The sequence below is a fragment of the Thermobia domestica genome, chromosome 16 (assembly GCF_964235325.1).
Source record: "Thermobia domestica chromosome 16, izTheDome1.hap1.1, whole genome shotgun sequence".
Taxonomy (NCBI): domain Eukaryota; kingdom Metazoa; phylum Arthropoda; class Insecta; order Zygentoma; family Lepismatidae; genus Thermobia; species Thermobia domestica.
Window position 1 is genome coordinate 59,839,073 of NC_137469.1, and position 26,025 is coordinate 59,865,097.

The 26,025-nt window shown below is 35.6% G+C and overlaps 1 protein-coding gene across 1 annotated transcript in view; it reads right to left on the reverse strand.

Moving 5' to 3' along the window:
• LOC145672484 (urocanate hydratase-like) overlaps positions 1-26,025 on the reverse strand; it is a 136,798-nt gene that overhangs the window by 21,019 nt on the left and 89,754 nt on the right. The window contains exon 8 of the mRNA XM_081741646.1: positions 23,189-23,299. Within this exon, the coding sequence (XP_081597772.1) occupies positions 23,189-23,299 (111 nt within the window). The remainder of the gene's footprint in view (positions 1-23,188; positions 23,300-26,025) is intronic.

Here is a 26,025-nt window from a genome sequence, read left to right on the forward strand (position 1 = left end):
TAAATGTGGTAAAAGTGCTAATAAGCGGCCCCTTCTGAACAGGCCTGCTATACTGAGTAAGTTTTCTGTTGAATGAAAGTAATTCCGAGCGCCATCCGCTCCAAGGTTAGTGTCAAGCGAGAAAATCTTTCAGGTATATTGAAGTTAGTATTATGTGTTATTTCATTACGTACTAGTTATCTTAGGAGCACCAATGACCAGTTCCATTCATTCTCCCTTGAGTAAAAGGTTGTCCGCACCAGAAAGCCTAGTAAAGTTGCCCACGGCCGAGTTAATTGTGTATTTGTGTAAATGTTCTACTAAATTAAGCCATTATTATCTTTTTCTGCGTTAAAATCAGACGCCTCAAAATTGCTAATGAAATTCATGCAATTATTACTAAACGTAACAAGTCATCCAATCTCATTCAAAAAGCCAAGCCGCCCCTCTCAAAAAGGAAAATCTTAATGTAAAACTCTCTCATTCGAAGTTTAATTATCGTTAATTTGTTATTTGAAGATCAATTGTTTGATCTACAGCAGTGACTTAAGGATTCTCGAGATCTCGCCATATGTAATTGAAAATCATTTAATCTAGAGGTTAATTGTAAAGCGAATTTTAGTAAGAAATTCAAGTGTAGTGATATAATTGTGCCCTTAAACAAGGATGAAAAATGTATGAATTCAGTAAGATTAAGTACCCATATCTGATGCCGATTAATTGAAAACCTCATATTGATTCAAATAATCGTCTATGCTTGTTAACAATGTAGTTATAATGTGTTGAAAAAGCTTTTAAGGTAATCTGTATACTTATTTATAGGCAATACATATAGAAATATTATGATAGTTTAAAGGTCTTCTAACCGCTCATCTAGTCCAGTAGCGTGGACGAGCTCTCATTAATTAGCTATTCGTGAATTAAAAACATTAGTATTTTATCGCTAATTGTAAATGTTCAATTATAACTCAAATATTACTATTTCAAGCGAGAAGTGTCTATGAATTGCCTAATCATGAAACTTTCGTGGATTTATTTCTGTTGAGTCATTAGTACGAAAGGCATAATCATCCCTTTCTAAAATACTCTATTGAAACAAAAATTGTGCAACTTGCGTCCCACGCGCAAAGAATATAATTTATCTCAGCCATACTAGAAGTCAGTATGTTAATTAATTTTAGAACTATCTATTGTTTGTTGTTCAGAAATCTCCTTTAATTACTCGTAAGTTAATATCATTAAAGTAACAATTAACTTACTTAACTTATTTATGCATTATTTAACGGATTCATAAGATCATAACGCATAAATAGCTTATATTATTTTTATATCTGTAATTTCTTGCTCTATATCTTCATATCATTGTGGCATTGTGGTTTTATATTTCCCATATAAATGTACAAAAAGTCTTTCACCTGTACTCTAAAACTCTTTGAGTGAGAGAATTAATTTTCATGTTATTTCGTAAGCTTTGCCATTTTGTAAATCAATTATGAAGGGTTCATTATATTTTTTTATAACAATTGATACAAACTGATAATATTAATGCTTGTAGCTATAAATTCGAAATAATTAAAGTAACAATATGCATATGAAATAATAGCCGTCATAACATTGTTGCTAGTAATAATAGTATTAATATTGATGTTGTCAACAACATCCATACTAATAATAATCGTGTTGAAAACGATAACGTTTCAAATTAGGAGGTCTATAATACATCGTACGTTATATTAATTGTATAAGAATAAAAGTGTGATAATAGTATTCTGTCTAATTCAAGGAAATTATAATTTGCATCATTAATTTGTTAAACGTACATCTAAAAGGTAGCTGTAATTTACGATTACAATATATTAGCCATATTTGTAAAAGGTACAATCTCGAAACATCTGTTTCCGTAGAATGGTTCCGTTAACGTAAGGACAAGAAACAGTTTAAAAAAAAAAAAATCTCAAAGGTTAGTTGTGTAGCTGAAGAATATATATATATACGTCTATATACAGATTCTTGAATTCTTTCATCTTCTGTGGTTTCACCCCTCTGTAGAAAATATTATATTTCAGCTCGAGGCCAAGCTGAATGTGTTAATGGTTTAGGGTAGTTCTTTTTTTTTTTAAAAAAAAAAAGAAAAAGAAAAAGTTAAAAAGAAAAATGTACCGTTAGAGTCTAAAAAGTAGGTCAAGTTCATCTCTTATCCCTTAATGGTTTGTTTGGGTTCAGTAAGGTCAACTATGTGTCTACTTCCTTATTATGGTTCTGTAGATAAACAAGAATTTGGTAATTCTGTTTCCTTTTGTTTTTGTATCTTTGCGAATACAATTCGATATTGCTATCGCATACAAATTATTTGGTCTCATATTATTTTTATTCTATAAGCACATTTGTCAGAAAATCTTAATAATTTTGGAAATTATTATTAAAAGGAAAATCATTTAAATTTACATGTAAAATATTAAGGTACATATGTAGAAATACTATAAAGGTTTAAAGAATTAATGCCTTTAGTATAAGCTCATATACATACTTTGTAATTGTCTATTTGGTATAGCGTATTGATTAGTATCCTTGATTTTATGATTCAATCCTGTAGTTTAAGGCTCACTAATCGTGTCATTTCTTAGTTTTATGTACTTATTATAAAATTGTCACTATATACTTATATGAGTTCTCTTATATTGAGTTAGGGTATGTTCTATTTCAATTTTAATTAACTTTAGTATGTAGTATTGCTCGAACATACAACAGTGTTGCAACCTACCATAGGTTAAGTCAATGTTGCCAACCCAACGTAAAACTCATTTAACATGAAAGTGTTGCCAACTCTGAAATTTAATTTGCCATTAGCCCTAAGTTAAAAAAAAAAATGTTTAGATTTGTCGGAGCAAACTAAAATTTTTTTTTCCTTAAGGGGCGTCGACTGTAGTGTGCCACACGCGCCATCTCAATTGGCGCCAAAATTTTTGCCACACTCCACAATTACTCAAACAATTATCGACAATTATTTTTCTAATTGCGTAGACAAGTTTATTTTTTCTTAAATCTTAAAACAAGGAAAAGCGAGAGAACAGGGAAATGTTAGTCATTCACTTCGCGCTCATTCGGCTCTTTCCAGCTGTCTTTATTTTTTTTTCTTGAATGAAATATTCTGTCTGCTTCATCCCTCCCAGCCAGCTGACTGCCTGCTCAAGAATCAGTTAAACTATAACCTTTCTCGTCTGGAGAAGATAATATTTCCGCCTACAGGAAAGTAATAGATTCCTACTTTTGGTTATCACAACTCTTAAATAAATAGATACGACAGCATTAATCCGATTTTCATTTAGTTAACTTAAAGGTTAAAAAGGTTATTTTGCTAGCCAGTAATATATTCAATAACTCTGACACAGAGTCTCATCTTCCCGCAATACAACCACAAGTGTTCGATTATAAATTTGATTATTCACTCTGTTTTTGGACGTTTTAGTAATATAAATTGTCACAGACCTAAGTTATTATTTTTAAGCACACTTGCAAAGTTTGAACTTTTGAACTCTCGAAATTTTATTAGAAATATAATGTGTTTGGAGAGTCATGGTGTAATTAAAGTTGTCTTAGTAAATTGTACTATCTGTAACTAAAAGTGACTCTTTGTACACATGAGGTCAAAAGTTAACCTTCTCAGGTTATCAGGGTTTTTGGTATCAAGAAATTTTCTCATGTAAAGGAAGCTTTTAGGATACGCCCTCCGCCTGCTTACGCAGTCGCAGAAACTTAAATTCGTTTCATAAATAATTAGAAATCCAATCAGGTAAAACCCTGACTTACCCCTGTATTCACACGTCCCTATTCTAGTACCGTGTGAACATGATAAGGGCTAAACAAAAAGTGAGTACATCTCTCTTTTGTGGGTCATTAGGCAGTTAATTGGGGGATTATTCGATAGCTTTTCGAAGAGGCGCGGGCCTCCGCCCGTTGCCCCCTTCGGGGGAATTCCGATAACCTTTCGAAGAGGCACAAGCTCCCGCTTGATGCCCCCCTTCAGTTAAAGTTCCATCAAACTCCACGACATGGACTTATCGTCCACAGTCTAACTTGGAACTACGCCGGAACGTTGACACTCTTGTTATAGCCCGTTCTTCGGTCGGGAGAAACTTTGTTACATCCCTCACCGACTTGTGCTATTGTGTCGGCAGTGACTGTTAACTTCCATCATACGGCGTAAGGACGGTATTCCTTCCACCACGGACATTTCGTAAAGATTCATCATTGGAGACGAGCAGTGTGTGTTATCACTAATTCAACCTTAAGTGCTCCACTGGACAGTACCTCTGTTCTCACTGTGAGTATACAATCAACCTACAAACTTAGTTACTACTACTCAGATTCTGCTTCCCTAATCTGAGCACTGGCTCTACACGGATCTCTTCCAAGATCTCTCATTAACTCAACTTTTGTGTACCTAAATGCTTCCTAAAACAATACTCGTTAGTCTGTGCTAACGCTGAGTTACGTATCTATCGAAGACCTCATGTAGGAAAGTCACCCTGTAATGTATCAAGTCCACGGACTTATTCGAGCCAGCTAATAAAATTCTTCCTAACTCGAACTTGCATTGTTTACGTCATTCCAAAAACAATCTCAATACTTCCTTTTGGTGAACGTTTCATAATCTTTCTCAATATCTATATTAACGCCTCGTATCGACGTGCCCAATGTTGTAGTCTACTGGAGATAGCAGATGACCTTTGGAATGAAATCCTGTTGGACGTAGTTCGAATCTGGGAACTGCATTCACCATTCGTCTCACCTCTATTCCATCATCCATCCAGGAGAAGACCAGCCTGTGCGAAGTCCCAAATTTCCGAAGACTTCTAATCCCGTACGAAGCTCAGTGACGACATCGTCTTACATGAAGTCCTGATCGTCGTCCGTCTATCCTGCTCTTGTATTTCAGCCGCTCGAAGTACAAGTAAGTTTTATCGTAATAGTGTTTTTAGTGCTGTTAAGTGATTGTGCTACCTGGTGCGTACGAAACGGCTACAGCAACGTCGAAGATAACCCCGGAGTCTTCCCATCTCGACTTGGAGTGCCTGGAGGTAGGACCACGGACCTCAGGTGGGTTATCACTGTTTATTTAATATTTTCATGTAACTGTCATTTGCATTATCTTTTCATCAAGTCGCTTAACTGTAAAGGGGATCACCTCCTAAGTAGTTTCAAAATTACTTTGAAACCTTTTGTTGCTTAAATATCGTTTGTGTGAATTGCTAATTACTTTTGATTTCCTAGATCTCTTTTAATTCGAGCAGTAATCTCGTGTTTAATTATAACGATATAATATGTTCTGATATGCTAATTTGCTAAGTATTCTGAACTGGCTGATAGCAGTGGTATTCCAACTCGCCGACGCCTTCTCGCTAATATCTTAATACTCGTAATCATTGTTTTCTTGCGTACTGACCACACTCGTCCTCATTCCGACGAAAACCGCCTTGCTTTTGTTATTTGTCTTGTTACGGGACCCTAAAGCTGTCTCCCTTGACGAGTGGTCATTCGATAGCCTATTTGCTTGAGATGGACATCTGCGCCTTTGCGCCCTCACTTGGTTGTTATTGAAATTGTATGTCATTTAACCATCTATCATCTGAGCTGCATAGCTTCTCTTTGACACGGACTAATTTAAAGTCCCTATATAAACAGCCTTTTTCAAGGCTACCTCTTGCTATTATTCATTATTATTGTGCTAATAACAACCTCCTCCACCAAGGCATACTTTGGCGACATTAAATGGTGGAATGTGCACGCGCGACATAATTGTTGTCGGCCTGTGACATGCGACACCCCGCGTCACGCACATAATTTGATAACTGAATCGGAAGGATATGTCACCGCTGACATAAAATGGTGGCAAGCGGTAAGGATCTGTAACCATAAAATGGTGGCTACATTGAGATTCGAACCCTGGTCCACATAAATGGTGGCCCCGATGTGAATTAACCTTGTTGTGATATAATTATCCTCTGGCGGTATATAAATACTTGTTGTTCTTGGCTATCGTTCTCTATATCGGTGTCTTCACACCCTGTCAGTACGCCCATAAATTAGTTAAGCGCTCGTGTATATAAAACCTATATTTTGACTTCTACCAGAGCTTACTTGGGAGCGTGAACAAACTATTCGTTGTTCTTTAAATGCAAATGATAGAATCGGTGTTTTACAACTTTCTAACACTGAGAATCCTACCAGTCCACCACGAAGGTCTAGTGTTCCCCTTGAGACCGTTCGTGGCCGCGACAAATAATACTTTTGATAAAGTGGATACTTTCAAATATTTAGGATCAATATTAACAGACGAAAATCATATTCACGAAGAAATTAAATGTCGACTAAAAGCAGGGAATTCGTGTTACTATTCGGTTCAAAATCTCTTGTCGTCGCGAATTCTGTCGAGGAATTTGAAGCTTAAAATATATAAAACGATAATCATGCCTGTTGTTCTGTATGGTTGCGAAACATGGTCGCTTACTCTGAGGGAAGAACATAGACTGAAAGTATTTGAGAACAGGATCCTGAGAAGAATATTCGGGCCCAAGAGGAACGAGAATGGGGAATGGCGGAAGCTTCATAACGAGGAACTACATAGTTTATACGGTTTACCCAACATTGTTAGGGTCGTCAAGTCTAGGAGGCTTAGGTGGGCAGGTCATGTAGCTAGAATGGAAGAAAGTAGAAACGCTTTCAAAGTCTTGACTGGTAGACCCATAGGAAAACGACCATTAGGAAGACCTAGGCGCAGATGGGAGGATAATATTAAGATGGATCTCGCAGAGATAGGAATACAAAGTAGAAACTGGATCCAATTAGCTAAGGATAGAAGTCAGTGGAGAGCTTTTGTGAACGCGGCACTGAACCTCCGGGTTCCATAGGCCATAGAGTTAGTTAGTTAGTTAGTTAATATATTACATATACAATTCCTAATTATAATGGCTTCATAGTACTTAATTAGAATAAATGAAGATTGGGGGCTACATGTGACATTTGTAGCTGCAAGATCGATTTTTAACTCACTTATGAAGGATTTTTTATCATATAGAAATTAAATCGTTGGTCCCGATTGGCGTCAGAGCAAAAACTATAAGAGATGTCAAGAACAGTCTTTTCTTTTAATCGTTTCAGCATGCCAAGGTAAACCTCCATTCAAAACGGAAGTTCAATTAGATTGGATTTTAGTTTAATGTATCGTTCAAGCAGCGAGGCTATACAAGACTTGGACCTACTGCGTAACGGGGGATCCAAGAAACATGAGCCCCCGCCGGAAACAAACCAGAATTATAGAAAGTTAATCATTCCCGATTTCAGCAACTTTGATCGCCTTAGAACAAAAAGTGTAATAAGTAGCAACATGCGGTCTTTTAATCTATTCAGTGTCCTATCATCATTTTCATTGTCGTCTTTGTACTAAAATCGGAAGTGGTATAGATTTAATACTACTTCCGGTCTGAATATTGATCTCCATTGATCAAGCACGGTAAGAGATAGCGACAAGCAGTTTTACGGAATCGATTCAGCATTCCTTGAATAGAGTCCACTCCTTTGGTTAACCCTATATTCAAACCGGAAGTGATAGAAATTAATCAAGTCTAATTTCAACGTTGATCGTCATAGAGAAAAGAGTGGTAATAGACAGGGAGAAGCAGTCCTTTGGAATCGATTCAATGTTGCAAGAACGGGTTTAATCTGTTCTTTAACCTATTCTTCAGACTGGAATTGGTAGGAATCAATCGTTTCTGTTTCAGCGTTGATTGCCATATAACAAAGACGATAAGAGATTCAGAAGCACTTTCTTTGAAACAATTCTACGTCCCAAGAGTTCATTTCTATTTTTAGACTTATCGTTCTACTAAACCCGGAAATTCAGTGCTAGAAATTCAGTAATACCTTCGGTTACAATATTCACCTCCGCTGAGCAAAAATTGGTAACAAAAAGCGAGAATGTGGCCCCCCGCGTAGCGTAGTCGCTAACGATACGGTGCGAGCGGTCCCGGGTTCGATTCTCGGTGGGTGTATTCGGTCGAAAAAATTTAAACGCTTTTTCAGACCAGCCATCCTGAATGAGGTTTTCCTGGGTTTTCCTCATTCACATCAGGCAAATGCCAGGATGGTACCTAACTTATAGGTCCCAGGCCGCTTCCTTCCTTCCCTTTCCCCGGATAGTATGAGCACCGAGGGACGTCATCCCTCAAACATGACGGGCTAAATAGCCATAGATGCTGAAAGCCCAGAAGTCTCAATCCTAAATCCTAAAAAGGGAGAAACGGCTTTTTGACGTGGATTTTTGCTCATCTCGAATGAGTTTTGTCTCTATTTTTTCTCTCTTTACAATCGAAAAATGGTGGAAATCTAGAATTTTCAGCTTCAACACTAATCGCTGTATTGAGAAAGCGGTAATAGAACCGAAAGTGATAGGCATCTACTACTTTTTCCGGTTAAATTTAATCTCCATAGAGTGAAACCAGTAAAAGGTTACGAGTAAAGGCTTTTCAACGAACTGAAAAAGCTCATTACTGAATTCTCTATATATGTCTGTGTGTGTGTGTGTCTATTATTTGCGAATTTTTTCAATTTTGAGCCGTCCATTTGATATAGCATCAAAAACTGAGTAAGTGATGGAATTTTTTTCGTCACTCTTACCGTTCCTTAGATATTGGCACAAAAAAGTTTCGATTTCGGAAGATTTAAGGAGCCATATCTCGGGACCCGTAAGTCATAGAGAGATGATATTTTGTGAAATTTTCAATTTTGAGCCCTCCATTTTGAGCATGTGTCTTCGTAAAACAACGTATGGAAGAACGTTTCAACAGAACTCTTAAATAAAATGTGTGGGAAAAAAGGTATTACTCAAGGAAATTATGAATGGATAGATAGGGGGCGCGGTGGCTTACTGGTAGAACTTTCACTTCCGGTGCTTGGGGTCCTTGGTTCGATCCCAGCTCGCGCCGTGTGGACTTTGTGGTGGACAAATACCGTGCTTATGGGTTTTCTCGGGGTTCTCCCGTTTCCTCCCACTCTCTTCATTCCACCATTTCCTTCATTTCGCATTATCACCGTCTCCTTTAGCCTATTCGGCATAACAGTGGGACGTAAAACATAAAGATTTTATTTTATTTCATTTTGCAAATGGATAGATACCGGTATATTACAAGAATTGAATTTAATAACAAAGTATTCCCATGCACAAAAAAATTGCGCGTATATTGTAACTCGCGATTTTTCGCAATTATTTCATTTTCCTTATGTTTATGGGTAAAATTCAGTTATTAGTATGTGGAGATAATAGAAAGCAATCCATCTAAGGAGATATTTCCAAAAAATATAATAAAATAATAAAAATATAAGCAAAAAACAAAATTATGTTCGGTTTTGTGTATACTGGCAATAATGTTTTCGAGGGAATTTTTGGAGCAGCACAGCACGATTGTAGAGGGAATTACAGAATTGGTAACAGAACAGTTGAATCAAGGAACAGGAAAGTGGAGTAAAATATTGCATTTATTGGCTTAAATCTAGGGTGTAAATTGTCTGCCAAATATAAATTAGCTTCTGTAACCAAGATGTTGTACGGAAATATGTAAACAAAGAGAAAAACTGTTGTCTTGAGTTTGGAAGTGACATGCTCTATAGTCATGAGCATTTATTTCTTAAAAAAAAGATAGACAATAAAAGAAAGTGGGTAGAGTGACGGATTAGTAATTCTTATACTGTTTTGACCCCAGATCGAATCTCATCCGATCCTGTTCAACTTTTTTTCTTTACAAAACCCTGTAGAAAGTGTATAATTTTTATGTTAATAAGAACCGAAACAATACAATAAAGAAATAACTTTTTGTTTCCTCTGATGACGTATTTATTTAGAATTAGCTTACGATTTATTACTAATAGCGATTGTTTTTAGTTTATGGTATGGTATGCTTAATCATTCCCTCTCCGTTTTTTTTAACACAGCAGAAGTAACTTCAAACTTCAACTCACTGCGAGTGTGTCTGTAAAAAACAAAACAAGCGCGACCTGCAGCTTTGCACACAGCGTGACGAACACAATCACAGCCATAGCTCGTTGCCTGTTCTAGTGTTTCTGTGTGTGTGTGTTCCTTTTTAGAGTATTGACTCTCTCTCTCTCTCTCTCTCTCTCTCTCTCTCTCCTTTTGTTTCATATCAACAAGTGCAACAAATGCAAGTCTGTGTAAAAAAAATCAAGAATGCTTTCTTTAAACAAAACTAAATTTTACAGTTCTCTTTGTGAATAACACGAATGCTTCCGACGAATTATACAGTAGCGTGAAAAACTGATAATAAAATGATCTAACATGCATAAGCTTCTTTTTCTAGCGTGACAACACATTAAACATAACAAATTAAATTTTTGGGATTACAAATTATCACATTACGTGTCGGTGTAGGCCTATTCGTTTTCACATTCGAGCGACGAAAGAAGAAAGTGTGGTTATAGTTATAAAAACCGAATATCAGATTTCAATGAATTCAAGTTACATGGCTCTTACATATCGAAAAAATGATTTTTCGATGTCTGTCCATCTATTCGTCTCTCGGTTCGTCACGCTTTTACACGCACTCAAATAGAGGCCATACTGTTCAACGTATCTGGACCGAATTCTAGACATAACGTTTTAATAACATACTATCTTTCGAATTTTATGTCCTTCGACATCTAAAAGTAAGGGTAATTTACTGAAGAATTAAAATTTAAAACAATTCAATTTTCTCAAGTAAAAAAAGCTGTGACGATTTTATTTACTTTTTATAAATATATATTTTATTAACGAATCTCCACCGCATATGAATAATTTTTCTGAAAAAATATATATGGTGTAATTTACTGTATGGTATGCGTTCTTTTTGCAGAATTTTCTCAACCACATTTCATAAATAAACGTATCATTAATAACCTAACAAACAACTCGTTCGAAGGAGTAGCTTAATCTTAGGGTGAGCTTTACCCCGATAGTTTTCCCATTAACGCCTCAGGCAATTTTGTTCATATTTCGTAAAGAAATGTTTCATTAATAAACTAACATACAGCATAAATCGTTTATTCCGATAACATACAGAAGAAGTGGTTTTCTCAAGGGTTGAATATTTTTGGACAATTTTCTCAGTAATAACTGAGACAAATTTGTTCTAATTTCAATAAAATATTTTCTGTAATAATCTTACAATATGGTATAACTCGCTTGTTCCGAAAAGAAAAATCCAAAAGAGATACTTTGACAGTGAATTTTTTCCCGACGATTTGCTTAAAAATTACTCGATATACTGTCAAAATTACAGATAGAAGAGTTTACCTTTGGGGGTAAGCTTTTCCCGATGACCTTCCTAAAAAACACTCAGGAAATGTTTGTTGTTCATATTTTATAAATACATGTGACATAAATAACCTAGCTATATGGTATAATTCCCTCATCCGGAAAAACTAGAAATGGTATATTACTTTCGACAGTAAGTTTTACCCTGCGATTTTCTCAAGAACGACTCAGGCGACTGTGTTCGTATTTCATAAATAAATGTTTTACGAAAACACTAACAATATAGCATAGCTCGTTTGTCCTGAAAAGATCCACCAGGAATAATTTATTCTTGGGGGTGACTTTTTTCATGATTTTCTCAGAAATTATTCAGACGCTTTTGCTTATAGTTCACATACAATTATATCCTTAATAATTCTAATATATGGATCAAGTTATTTCTAACGAAAATATGACTAATGGGTACTTTACTTTTGGGCCTGAAGTTTCTTCTAGCAAAGTTTTCCAAAACATTATTTTATTCGCAATTTCCCAAATAAATGTTTCAATAATAGTTACACCCTAACATAAGTCAGTGTAAAAAATTCGAGCGAGAAAGTACAGTGCGTTTGCTCCGTATCCTTTCTTAAATATATATATTTTAATGTTACACCTAATTACAATTTTCCGAACAAAATCGAAACTTCTTTTTAAATGTGCCTTGTTGTGGTCAAATGGTTCAAGTGCATTGGTTCTGGATTTGATTTCCAGTGAGAGCTAGTGTATTTTCATCCAAGAGATGTGACACGTCGGTCCAAAGAAAAAAGTGTTTAAATAAGCCTAACCAAGCTAATCAACAAAAGAAATAATACAATGTTACGAAATTATCGTAGAAATGTTGTTAATATTAGGTAGGTGCGACTGAAATGTCCAAACGATTATTGTCAATTCCAAATGCCTTTGTTTTCGTCCGGCGGGAGCTCACGTGGTTCGGATTCTACGTTAATCAGTAGGACCACGTCTCATATAGCCTCGCTGCTGAAAGGGACGTTAAACTCAAAATCACATCACACATCTTTGTTTTCGCCTTTGTTTTAAATGTCTCTGTTCATGAGATCCTTAGTGGCTAAGCGGTTAGCGTATGCGCCTTTGGCGTGGAAGACCCGGCTTCGATTCCCGGCGAGAGCTCACGTGCTTCGGAGTCCACGTTAATCAGTAGGCCGACATCTCATATAGCTTCGTTGCTGAGCGAGACGTTAAACTCAAACTCAATGTCTTTGTTCATAAATGTCTTTGTGTATGGTTTTGCATATACGTGGCATGGACATTAAATTTTGATTTCTACGCCATATGTATCTAATTACATACACAGCTATAGAACGAACACAACAAACTTGGAATATCTACATTGTTTGCGTATGGAAAATAATCACGCTCTACTGCACAGGAGAGCCGAGTGTATGGAATCCCATACACATGGCAATCAACGTAATAAGAAATGTATAATAATAAGAATAAATAATAATAATAATAATAATAATAATAATAATAATAATAATAATAATAATAATAATAATAATAATAAACAGAAAACGATACGATCACTTACATAATTTATAAATATAAGTTAACATTTAATAAGCATATAACTGCAATGGAATTAAGTTGTTTCTCTCTCTCCCTGAACGCAACAGCCCTTATTGTGCTAAGGCGTAGAAGGGAACTTGTGGCACTCACAATTTGGGGCGGTGTGTGGTCACAACTTCGGATCCCTTTGTTGTTAGTCCTAGCTTTCTAGACGGATGCAGTTATTCCCGGTAGAATTTACAAGCAAATAGATTTTGTATTACTATTAAAGTAAATAATTATACTCATTCCCTCAATGTGATACTTGTGGTTGCTTAACCGTATACAGACAGCTGATCCATGGAAGAATCGTTAATAATAATAATAATAATAATAATAATAATAATAATAATAATAATAATAATAATAATAATAATAATAATAATAAATAACAGAAGCTCGACAAATATTCTTGCAAATAATAGGAAAAAGTTTGCGTCACACAGTTCACTTTGCTGGACACACCAGTGTGACGCGTTATACCGATTGTGGCACACTGGAATATAGGGTATGTTTTTTTTTTTAATTTTTTTCCAACTATTCCAACTGCTTCAATTGAAATGGATCTATAATAATAAGAGAGTGAGTTTAGTCTTCTTACCCTTCGATTTAGAAATAAGGTTCGCGAGAATTTCATAAAAGAATAATATACTCAGAATTGTATATAGTAGTTTGTTTTATTCGAAATTACATACTTCCTGCAACTGTTTTTTGATTGAAATGATTTGAAATGAAATCTTTAAGTTTTACGTCCCACGATTATGCCGGATAGGCTAAAGGAGACAGTGATGATAAGAAATGAATGAAATGATCGAGTGAAGAAAGTGGGATAAAACGGGAGAACCTCGAGAAAACCCACGCACAGTGTTTGTCCAGCACAAGGTTCACTTGGCGCGAGCATAGATCGAACCAAGGACTCCATGCACCAGAGGTGAACGCTCTACCACTTAAACACCGTGGGCTCTGAAATTACTTAAAGGAGAAAGGGAGTACTTTATGAATACATTTGTTAAAAAATACCAGCTTTTCGTGAAATATTGCTTATAGACAGGGGCGGATTAAGGCTTTTGGGGACCTAGAACCGACTGTTTTAAGGGGGCCCTATGTTAAGAATAGTTCCAGTGCATAAATTTTCTTTTCTGCCTTCCACAGCCTCATAGGCTTATGGAACTACTGAGAACTATGCTGTAATATTTGAATGTGCTCCAAGTTTAGAATAATTAGTTTAGTTAAATTCATTATTAACAATTAAATAATTGCATTCATTATTAACAGGTAAATGCTGCTGATAGAAAGACTTAAATCTAGCGATACCGCGAGCGTAACGAGCGGGAAAAAAATAGCATCGGTCTGAAGCCTATAATATAATAAGTTGATTACTATATTTTAGTATTAAACAGAGGGATTTTAAAGAGCCCCCTGAGCTTGAGGCCCCGAAGCCTGGGCTCCATTGGCTCCGCCCTTAATCCGCTAATGCCTATAGATTATAAATTAAAGGGGACGGGCCGGGTCCGTTCTAAAAATTCTGGCCCGTGCAGACCTCTAACCCCTGTGTATATGCTATCTTTGAAAATACAGTAGAGTTTCGCTTATCCGACATGAAACAGGCAGGCAGAACGGCGGATAATATGGATGTATTAAGGAAAGACCTATTAAAAGTCAAACTATTATATAATTTTACATATTACGCATCTAATTATCATGTTTTGCAAGAAACAAATACAATGCATTGACTCAGTGACGTATCCAGCGTGAGGTTCTGGAAGCTGTCCCTTACCAAACCTCAAGCACTTTTTAATAAACCTACTTTTACCCTTTTGAGGTTCTTTTGTGTTAGATTACTTTGAGTCAGTGTCCAAACTGTGGACAATGCGTTGTTGTTATAATTCTAACAAGTAACACTTCCCAAGTGTAACACTCCGATTTTGATAAAATTTGGCAGGTAGATACTACATATAAAATAAACAAATAAGTGCTTCTTTATTTTTTGCTGAAAAACGGTTTTAGGGGGCAAAAGTCCTCACCCAAAATTTTGAAAGTTGACGCCCGAAAGGCAAAAACAAGTGGACCAAAGTGAACGAAATTGTGAACAGATATTGCGGATATAAAATTAGGAAATACGTGTTTTGTATTTTCCTGAAAAAACCGGCTAGGTGGGGCACAGACCCCTCCAAACCTTTGATCATGAAATATCAAAAGTGCTAATAACAGTATGCCAGAAGTGCCTAAATTTACACGAAGAATTGGAACAAAACTTTGTGTTAGTACAATAAGTAAAAAATAAACAAATACGGCTTTTTTATTTCCTGCGAAAAAACGGTTTTAGGGGGCAAAAGGTCCCACCCAGAATTTTGAAATTGGACGCAAGAAAGGCAAGAAGAAATGGACCGAACTGAATGAAATTGTTCACAAATGTTGTATAGGTAAGATGAGGGAATACGTGCTTCGTATTTTCCTGAAAAGAAAAAAAAAACTGTTGAGTGGACCGAGGCGTTGAGTGTCGGACGGAGAGGACCGAAGCGAATGAAATTGTCTGTGGATATTGGATATGAAAAATAAAGCCTCTCGTGTTTCACAAGCGTCTCCATCAGATTTCTTCAAATTTGGCAGATCTACAACAAGCACAAACAGTTAGCGTATTTTGTAGTATATCACGAGGCAACTTTAACCCTTATAATGTTTTTCCGCATAAACAAAAACACGTGCCGATTAATTTCCTGTTTGTTGTTGATGTGCCAAAATTGATAGGGACATCTTAAAAACACGAAAGTCCCTATTTTATATACAGTCTATACAATATCTACACACAATTTCATTTGCTTCGGTCCATTCCTTCCTGCACTTTTACGGTAATATTTACTTTTTTTTTTTGGAGGGGCTCTAGGCCCCAACACTGTTTTGTCGTACAAATTAAAACGCATTTCATTTATTGTTTTGCAAATTGTTCCTATACGAAGTTTCGTTGCAATTCTCCATACTCTTTAGGAACTTCTGACGTATACTTATTTGCACTTTTAATATTTCGTAATCAACAGCTTAGAAGGTCCGTTCCCCACTCAACCGCTTTTTTTTTTCAGGAAAATACGAAACACAATTACCTCAATTTACGTCTAAAATATCTATGCACGATTTCAAAATTTTGGGTGGGGAATTCTGCCCCCTAAAACCATTTTTTCGCAGAAAATAAACCCGTATTCGTTTCTTTTTGCGTATTGTCCCTACACAATGTGTCGTTCAAATTCTTCATGTCCTTTAAGCACTTCTGACATACTATTATTAGCACTTTTGATATTTCACGATCAAAGTTTTGGAGGGGTCTGTGTCCCACCTAAACGTTTTTCTTTTTTTTTTTCAGGAAAATACGAAACCCGTATACCCTCATTTTTCGTCTGCAATATTTTTGCACAATTTCATTCATTTCGGTTCACTTTTTCTTGCCTTTCGGGCGTCAACTTTCAAAATTTTGGATGGGGGCTTTTGTCCCTTAAAACCATTTTTCCGCAGAAAATAAAAAATCAGGTATTCGTTTAGTTTTTGCGTATTGTCCATACACAAAGTGTATTTGGAATTCTTCGTCCTTTACACACATCAGACATATTGTTACTAGCACTTTTGATATTTCATGATCAAAGGTTTGGAGGGGTCCGTTCCCCACCTAACCGTTTTTCCAGGAAAATACAAAACACGTATTCCTTCATTTTACGTCTGCCATATCTGTGCACAATTTCGTTCACTTTGGTCCACTTTTTTTTTTTTTTTTTTTGTCTTTCGGGCGTTAACTTTCAAAATTTTGGGTGAGGGCTTTTGCCCCCTAAAACCGTTTTTCCGCAGAAAATAAAAAAAAACATGTATTCGTTTATTTTACGTGTAGTATCTGCCTGTCAAATTTTATCAAAATCGGAGTGTTACACTTGGGAAGTGTTACTTGTAAGAATATACCGTAATGCCATTGATACCAGGTGGAATTAAAGAACACTTTTAAATGGGATTACAATTTCGTTTCTGTTCTGTTTATAACATTACTGTATTAGAACGATACACTCATTGCCATTTGCTATTTTTGTTATGTGATATACGTAGCAGACAGTTTTCCTTACATGTCTCTAGAAAATATTTTTTGATTTCGTTTGTGTTAGAATGCAGTTTGACCGGTTCATAAATGTAGAGATGCAAAAAAGCCGGCTTTTTTGAATCGATGGTTTTTTTCACATAAAAAGCCGGCTTTTTTGGGAAAAAAACGAGAATTTTGGAAATTTTGGCTTTTTTCAACTTCATGATTTTTCTATCTAAATAGCTTTCTTATAGTATATTCTATAGTTAGATAAGAATTCCATGACCTGAATGTGATATTTCGCTCTGAAATTCACCATCAAGATGGATGGAGCACATGTTTTACGAATTAAAGCTAACATGAAAAATGTAGTATTTGAGGGTAATTTTAGAGGCTATTTAACTTTATTTTAACTTTTGAGTTATCGACATCTTTTTTCTTCTCTAGTTTGTCATCCGTGTTTCATTTCTAAGAGCTTTTAGTACTCTAGCTTTTAGCGCAAAAGTTAAACTTGCCCGTTTTTCTATTTATCCGTCAAAGCGTACGTTTTTCAATATATCCGTCAAACCGTACTTCCACATTTCTGTTATACTGTAGCTGTGAAGTGATTTAGCATTAATTTTCCGGACACAACCTTGAATACCAATTTATACAAATAATCAGTAGCGGATTTAGAAAAGTACTTTAGGAGGGTTTTTTCTGATTGTTTCGTTTCCTAAAAAGTCCTAATTTTATTTGGGAAGTGCTTGAAGTTTATGAGTACAGGCATAACTAATATTTCGCTTCGTTTATATGTTTAGCATTAATCTTCCGGATACAACTTTAAAAATCATTTTATACTGAAAATCAGTGGCGGATTTAGAAAAGTATTTTGGGAAGGGTTTCCTACTAATGTTTAGTTTTTTTAAACATTCGTAATTTTTATTTGACGGGAGCTTAAAGTTTATGAGTAAAGGCATAAATAATAGATATTTCGTTTGTTGCAGACATTCCGTAACTTTGGGGAACGGGCTTCAGTCCGAAAGACCGCCCCCCTAACCTTCGCAAAACCGTCACTGCTGGTAATTAGTAATAATAACGATTTAAAAACAATAAAATAGGAAGTCGCCCAACTCACAGTACACGCACTATTTCTACATTCACAGATGGAATGAAGAAAAGCTTTGTCAGAATGGTCGAATGCTGATTGAATCCCGGACTTCCCGATAGAAGTTCAAAAGCTAATCACTCAGTCATGTTTGTTGTGCAGTTGTATTTAGCTTAACTTAAATATATTCCGTAGTCTTTTTTAGGGGGGGGGGAGTTCCGTAATGATATGTTGAATCCCTCTTGTTAAAAATTTAGAAAACTTGAGGATTGGGTAAACTGTGATGGTGGTTCTATAAAACTTAACTGTAGAATTTCAAGAATATACAGAACCAAAAGCTCTAGATGTTCAGCCTTTAAGTGTATCATATAAATCTAAGTTTTTCTCTTATGTTTTATTTTAATTTTATTTTGTTTCAAAAAGAGGGTATGGAATATTTTGAAGTAAAAATACTACATACTATTTTGCTAGTTATTTGCGTATTCTTTAAAAAGAAGTGGTTACTTTTAGGGTTGGCTGGTTAACACCAATTTCTTTTTTTAATAACTGGTTTAAACCACAAAAATAAAAAGAATGAAAAATGCAAATCGTGTGAACTTCATGGTGACGTTTCCAGATATCAAACCACCTGCAATAGTTTTATTTCCCTTTCACCTTTTAATCAAGGTGTCCCATGTTCAATTCTCGGCCGAACCACAACCCTTCTTTCATGCGTAACCCAAGTAGCGGTTCGGATGTCAGTTTAAGCGAAAGTCTTCTCCTTGATAACCTCGGTATTTCGTAAGGATGTTAAGCCTAAATATACAAAACAAACCAAATTGTATATTTCTGCATGCCTAAATGTGTGTTGTTTTATAAAGAAGCCAATATTGCTTAAATATATTGATAGAAATTGGCAAAATTTATCGATTGCCTACGTAGCTTCCAACATTAGCTTGGATTGAACTTTCAATGATATCTACGTACCGGTACTAAATTTGTAATTTAATACCTCAGTTTTAGCGTACTGATTATGGTACGTTGACCTTTAAATTTTACATGCAAAGCAATAACAGGATTTTCCCGTTATTGTCTTACATTTCAAGTAATGACGGGATTTTCCCAATGGCTAGGGCGGGAGATTCTCAACTTAAGAAATTTACTGACCGCACTTCTTTAAGCTTATGGGAGTTCTTCCGGCATAACCCCGCTGTTGCATAATAACATCAAGGCGAAACAAACTTAGGCTATTTCTGTGAATATGTAATATAAATACATAAAGCAAAAAATCTAAGTCAAAAAAGCCTGGTTTAAACCAAAAAAGCCTGGTTTAAAACATCCCCCAAAAAACGGGTTTTCGGCATTTTCAAAAACAACCACGGTTCTTGCCAACTCTGCTTACTTTTGTATATAGGAGGTTAAAAAATTCTTATTATATACATTGGTTAATCCTGTGGAATTCATAATGTAAATATGTTGAAGAAAAATTGTTTGAAATATTTTTTCGAAATTCATAGTTTATTTTCGATGTTTTATATTATTATCAGCATCAACCACTAATTAAATGATTTTTTGTGTTATAGAGAAGCGATACAAAGTCTGTTTTATCAATTTAAAGCAGTATTTTGAAAAAAGCCCAAAATTTCCCAATCAAAAAAGCAAAGCAGAAAAAACCGAGTTTTTTTCCAAAAAAGCCGGTTTTTTTCCGAGCCCTTGCATCTCTACATAAATGAAAAGTAAGAAACGTTTAAGACAAATACAGAACTGTTGGATTGTAATTATTATTATTATTATTATTATTATTATTATTATTATTATTATTATTATTATTATTATTATTATTATTATTAATTTTTTGAAACATTAGAATTACGTGCTTACGAGCTTTCGTGTCGGGCCCCCTCCGAAAAGTAAAGCTGGATATGTGCCTGCACTGAATGATAGACGTATGAGTCAAGGTATAGACGGGCGTGCTAGGCGATCGAATCCGGATCATCAAAAACAGACTAAGACCACAACTTGCAGTTTTTCTTGCCAATTGATGCTGCTTTTTACATGCTATGATATGTCGGATAATAATGTGAAATAAACGAAGGTCAAGACCATGGCGTATTGGTGTTTCATGCACCTAGACTTGTAAAATATTTGTGCCGAAAACATCTTTCACCCACTAGCTAAATTTGTGGGTATGATCGCACATCTTGCCTTATAAAGTATAGTCTTATAAAGAATATATATAGCATGCTAAAAACCTAAAGACCAAATTCAATGATTTTCTATAGTTTTTAATAACGGGAAACTTGTTTATTTCATCACGATAAATCATACTAAGATGTATGTTTCTGTCTATATATATTTTTCATACTCTATTGGAGACAAATTTGTTTTTTTGTTTTTTTTTTTTTTTTCAAGAAAAGAGGATGATAAAAGAAACTATATAACAGCATAAACTGAAAGCAATGGCTATTACTAATAGTACACTAATTCTAAATAAATACGTCATCAGAGGAAACAAAAAGTTATTTCTTTATTGTATTGTTTCAGTTTTTATTAACATACAAATTATACACTTCTATAATATTTCGTAAAAAAAAATTGAACAGGATCGGATGAGATTCGATCTGGGGTCAAAACAGTATAAGAATTACTAGTCCGTCACTCTACCCACCTCACCACACAGACTTTATTTTGTTCCTTACCTTTTTCTTAAGAAATAAATGCTCATGGCTATAGAGCATGTCACTTCCAAACTTAAGACAACAGTTTTTCTCTTTGTTTATATATTTCCGTACAACATCTTGGTTACAGAAGCTAATTTATATTTGGCAGACAATTTACACCCTAGATTTAAGCCAATAAATGCAATATTTTACTCCACTTTCCTGTTCCTTGATTCAACTGTTCTGTTACCAATTCTGTAATTCCCTCTACAATCGTGCTGTGCTGCTCCAAAAATTTCCTCGAAAACATTATTGCCAGTATACACAAAACCGAACATAATTTTGTTTTTTGCTTATATTTTTATTATTTTATTATATTTTTTTTGGAAATATCTCCTTAGATGGATTGCTTTCTATTATCTCCACATACTAATAACTGAATTTTACCCATAAACATAAGGAAAATGAAATAATTGAGAAAAATCGTGAGTTACAGTATACGCGCAATTTTTTTTGCGCATGGGAGTACATAGAAAAATTGGTATAAAACCTGTAGAAGTCAATAAGAAAAATTAATTCTTTTCAAATTCGTTCTGGTTTGATAAGAATCGGCGTACAAGGAATAGACTCTACACTAGGAATATATTTGCCTTTATCCACGGGCGTCGTGAGCGGGGGTCGGGGGGTCGCGTCCCCCCAGATTTTAGTCAAATATATTTAAAGAAACTATACTACTTTGTATATAAAACTTTTGTTGGAAAGAGGATTTTGATTTTGATTTATCTTCCCCCCCCCAGATTTGAAAAGCTAACGACGCCAGTGCCTTATCCCTCTATTGCTACCGTAAGTTGTAGACATTCAGTATTGAATTCACGTAGTTTGGAAGTCTACCGTAGCTTCACACTGTGAAACGAAACTCACTTTTTTCTTTCATGTTTTATTTTCATAAAATACGCAATACACACACACACACACATGCATGGTTTGTCCCATTTGCGAGAATTCATTCTTTTTCCGCCAGATGGCACATCAGAGTAGAAAATCAGAGCCTCACTATAAGAACTTTGCTTTAGCTCTTTACGTAGATTTAGTACATACACTAAATGTTAAATAAGCAGCCTGGGCCGATCCCAAAGTAAGTGAGCTTTGTTCCAGTTACAAAGATGGCAAAATACACAAACTATAACAAAAAAAAAAAAAAAGAAAAGAAAAAGAAAAAAGAAAATATAACAGTTAACTGAGTTGGCAACCGCACTACCGAAAGGATAACAATTTCTGATCATGTCTAAATTTATAGTATGCAACGAAATATCGATGACTGTATTACAACACCTCTTAAAGAAACAGTACTACAAACTTAGTTGGCAATTCTGTTTCTGCAATCTCAATGGCGGCCTTCATTTTGGGAGCATTCTTTCGCATTCACTGCTGTTCAATGCTAAAGCAGGGGCGTAAATAAGGGCCCCGCAGATTCCGCATTGCGGGGAAGCCTCAAGCCATCAGAGGGGGCCCAAATCGTGAAGTGGGACGTAGAGAAGGGGCCCCGCTCCACGCTGTCTGCGGGAGGGCCCTCAAGCCTTTAGTTACGCCAGTGTACTAAAGGCTTGAACTCGTGTGAGAATCAAATGAGCCTGAAATAAATCCGAATTACAGAAACTTAATAATTAACACAAAATTGTATTTTTATTTACAACACTCAGCGGTTTAATTTTGCAATTGTGCTTTAAAAGTTCTCCAGAAAGAGCGGTCCAGGAAGAACGGTGATGTATCATTGTACAGTATATTTACAAAGTTAGGCCCGAAAAGGCCCGAAAATATAGTTGTATATTTAAAAATTTACGGTCCGAGTAAGTGATATATAGGCTACTTTGTAGGCTCGAGTCCGGCCCGTGCAGACCTCTAACCTGAGGCACGCAGACCATGTAATCAATTGTAAGAAAGAAGGAATGATTTTATTAACTGCAAACGTAATTAGAAAAATACCATTAAGAAGATTTAAGCCCAGATAGGAGACAATATTAGGATGAAATTTGCAGAAATAGGAATATAAAATAGACACTTGATCCAGTTTGCTACGAAGACAAGTCAACGAAGAGGTTTGTGAAAGAGGAATTGAAAATTTGGTTTCCATAGGCCATTGAATTATCAGTGGCGGATCTAGCCCGGAACCGGGGGATCTACGCCCTCCCCCCCCTGTTTTATGCGTGATGAGGATAATTGAAGATATTATTTGTATATTTTTGACAGCTTATAGGAAACTCATGATATACCTATCTGAGTTATCTGAGCCATCATCTGAGTTATGACTGCCCCCCCCCCAGTAATTACCTTCTAGATCCGCCACTGTGAATTATATTTGACTTTTGTTACTTAAGAATAACGAAAAATACAGAAAATTTTAGTTTCAATAAGTAATTTCACGTCATGAGTTTCTATAATAAAACTTCTATAACAAACGTGCTGCTATAACTGGATTGAAACTATTTACCTGAAATCAACATGAGAGAAAACATTGAATAATATACCTTCTTGCCAATCCGTTGCTTACATCCCATGAAAGCATAACTTCAGCAGCACTTGATGCTTCGGTTGTGCCATCTAAGAGTAAACCAAAGCCACCATTAATCACTTCTCCCCTGTAAAGAAAGAGACACACGATGTAGTAAACTCACGAAAACCAAAATTAACATCACTTACTGAGTGTAAAAGCATAACAGTCGCTTTCAAAATTAAGATAACGCAAGTTCATACATAAATATACATAGAGTTTTGACATCAGCTTAAAATAACCACAAAAAAATATAAAAAGGATGATTTTGCAGTTAATACATACTTTTTTTTATACGCTGAAACGACTTCACTATCAGCTTGAGACAGACATAAATTCTTTTAAAATTGTTTTCGAGAACATTGAATGTAAAAATACCTACTTTGTCTTAACCGCATATTTTTCCCGAAGTTGTAAATTATTTGAGACGACAGGTTATTTTTTTTTTTTTTTTTTTTATTGCGTCTAGTTGTGATATATATATTTGCGCTAGCAAAATTGTTTAGTAGCTTTTAAAATATACTCTTGATATCTAGGTATATAAATAAAGGAAAGAACAAAATTGCAAATTCTTGGAGGCTTCCGAAATTGGCTTGGGCTTGAAATTATTAACTATCGCTACTAATTTGAAAGTCTGAGGGTAAATATGTTTGAACACTAACTGTAGAAAATAATTTTCGATACTAACTGTACAGGAAAAGGAAAACTTGGTTTTGATTAAATGCGTATATTCTCTTTGAGTTTTCCCAATCATTGCGTAGCTTTAGGTTACAATTGGTCATGGTCATGAAAATAAAAGAGGATAAACTCACTACAACTGTGAAATTTGTGCATAAAAATAATGTGATAATCAGGCCCGGCTCTACCACATATGCAACATGTGTATTTGCACGGGAGGGAAAGTTTCGAGGGGCGGAAAAATCTATATCATAACTATGCTATTTAAAATAAATATTTCTTATTGGAAACAGACTTCATGATGATGGTAGTTAAATTTACTAAGCTGACCTATTTCAATACTACATTTATAAAATCATGTTTAGGTCGCATCCGTTTGAGGTCCCATGGACAGTGCTAAAGCAAATGGTCAAACAACATTAATTATTTGGTTGTTGTCGAATACAAGAACTCAGTGGCCCCGCGTAGCGTAGTCGCTAACACTCTCGCCTTTGGTGAGAGCGGTCCTGGGTTTGATTCCCGGTGGGGTCACTCGGTCGAAAAAGTGTAACACCCTTTTCAGGCCAGCCACCCTGAATGAGGTTTTCCTGGGTTTTCCTCATTCACACCAGGCAAATGCCTAACATGTAGGTCCCAGGCTGCTTCCTTCCTTCCCTTTCCCCTTGATAGTGTGCTCGCCGAGGAACGTCATCCCTCAAAACGTGACGGTCTAACATGGCCATAGATGCTAAAAGCCCAGAAATCTAATTCCTAAATCCTAAATACAAGAACTCAATTCTGGAACAGTAACGAACACCTGTTGCGTTTAGTTAGTTTTCACAGTTTTGAAAACAAGTTATTTTCTTTTTTTTTTTTAATTTTAGAAGGAAAATCAAGAAATAAAGATAAAAGAGCTAGTGGTACTGGAATTGCAAACTGATATACTGAGATTGAAACTCGATATTGAATTCTATAAAACGGATTACCATCCATCTTCTACAGGTGTGTTTGCTTTATCTTTCACTAACATAATAGATTATTATTTAAAGAAAAAAACCAACAGACACAACGAGGTTGTATTTGGAGTTTTCAGGCCTTTCTGAGTGCCAGTGTCCTTTCCCTTCCTTTCGTTGTTCATGATGGGGTAGCATACTTAAAATCGTCCCTTTTAAGTTTTGTTCTTTCTGGAGAAAGGGGAGTAGCAAATAACGGGACGGCAAATTGCCTAGTATCGGCCCTAACTGTTGACTACGTATTATATTAATCATATCATACAGGGCCTAAAGGGGGATTCCAAAGACGACGTGCCCTTTCCCACTTGTCAACTAATGAACTATTTTGAACGAATAAAAGAGTCCATACATGAAAAATAAAATTAGTCCTACTTCAGTGTTGCTATATTCAACAGAAGTGTATAATAAACGAAAATAATGGATCCGAGTTTCTTTGTCTTTCTTACTTTTCTGAACGTTTGGCTGACTTCACTATACACTAAATTGTTCGTTCTTTTTTTTCTTGCGGTATTTTCGCCAGAGCTACACCGATAAATAGCGCACTAAAAATTAACAAACTCCATTCTTTTAGATCATTCATCGTCTATTTAGGTTACTACATAAAGTGCAGGTATGTTTTTAAAAATAGGCCTGAGTACGGCACTGCCTTCCCTCAAAAAAATTCTGAATAGGGCCCTGATATCGTGCTATCGTCCAAGGGCGCCAAAGCTCATGTGGGCCCCCTATTGTATTTATGAATATACAATATTTGGCATAGTTTGAATGCAATTTGTCTTAAAATCCTCATATAGCCCTATATATACCTTCTGAATCTGAATGAGCCCCCGCCCCTTCCAAATTTACTGAGAAATCGGCGCCCCTGGCTTTTATCATAATTATAAGTTTGATATGGATGTTCTTAGTAGGTAGTGTGACTATCATACAGTCGTATCGTACCAACCTGTAGGTTTACAATTCTTCTTCTTATTATTATTATTATTTTAGATAGCTAGGCATGAACATCTGAGTTATTGTTTGTTAAAGCCACATTATTTTCATCTCGCTTTCTTGTGACTCTGCTATATATGAGGGATCCAGTTTAATTGGCGGGGGGAGGGGGGACAAGACGTCTATGCAGCATTGAACTTGGGTTATTCTGCACCCG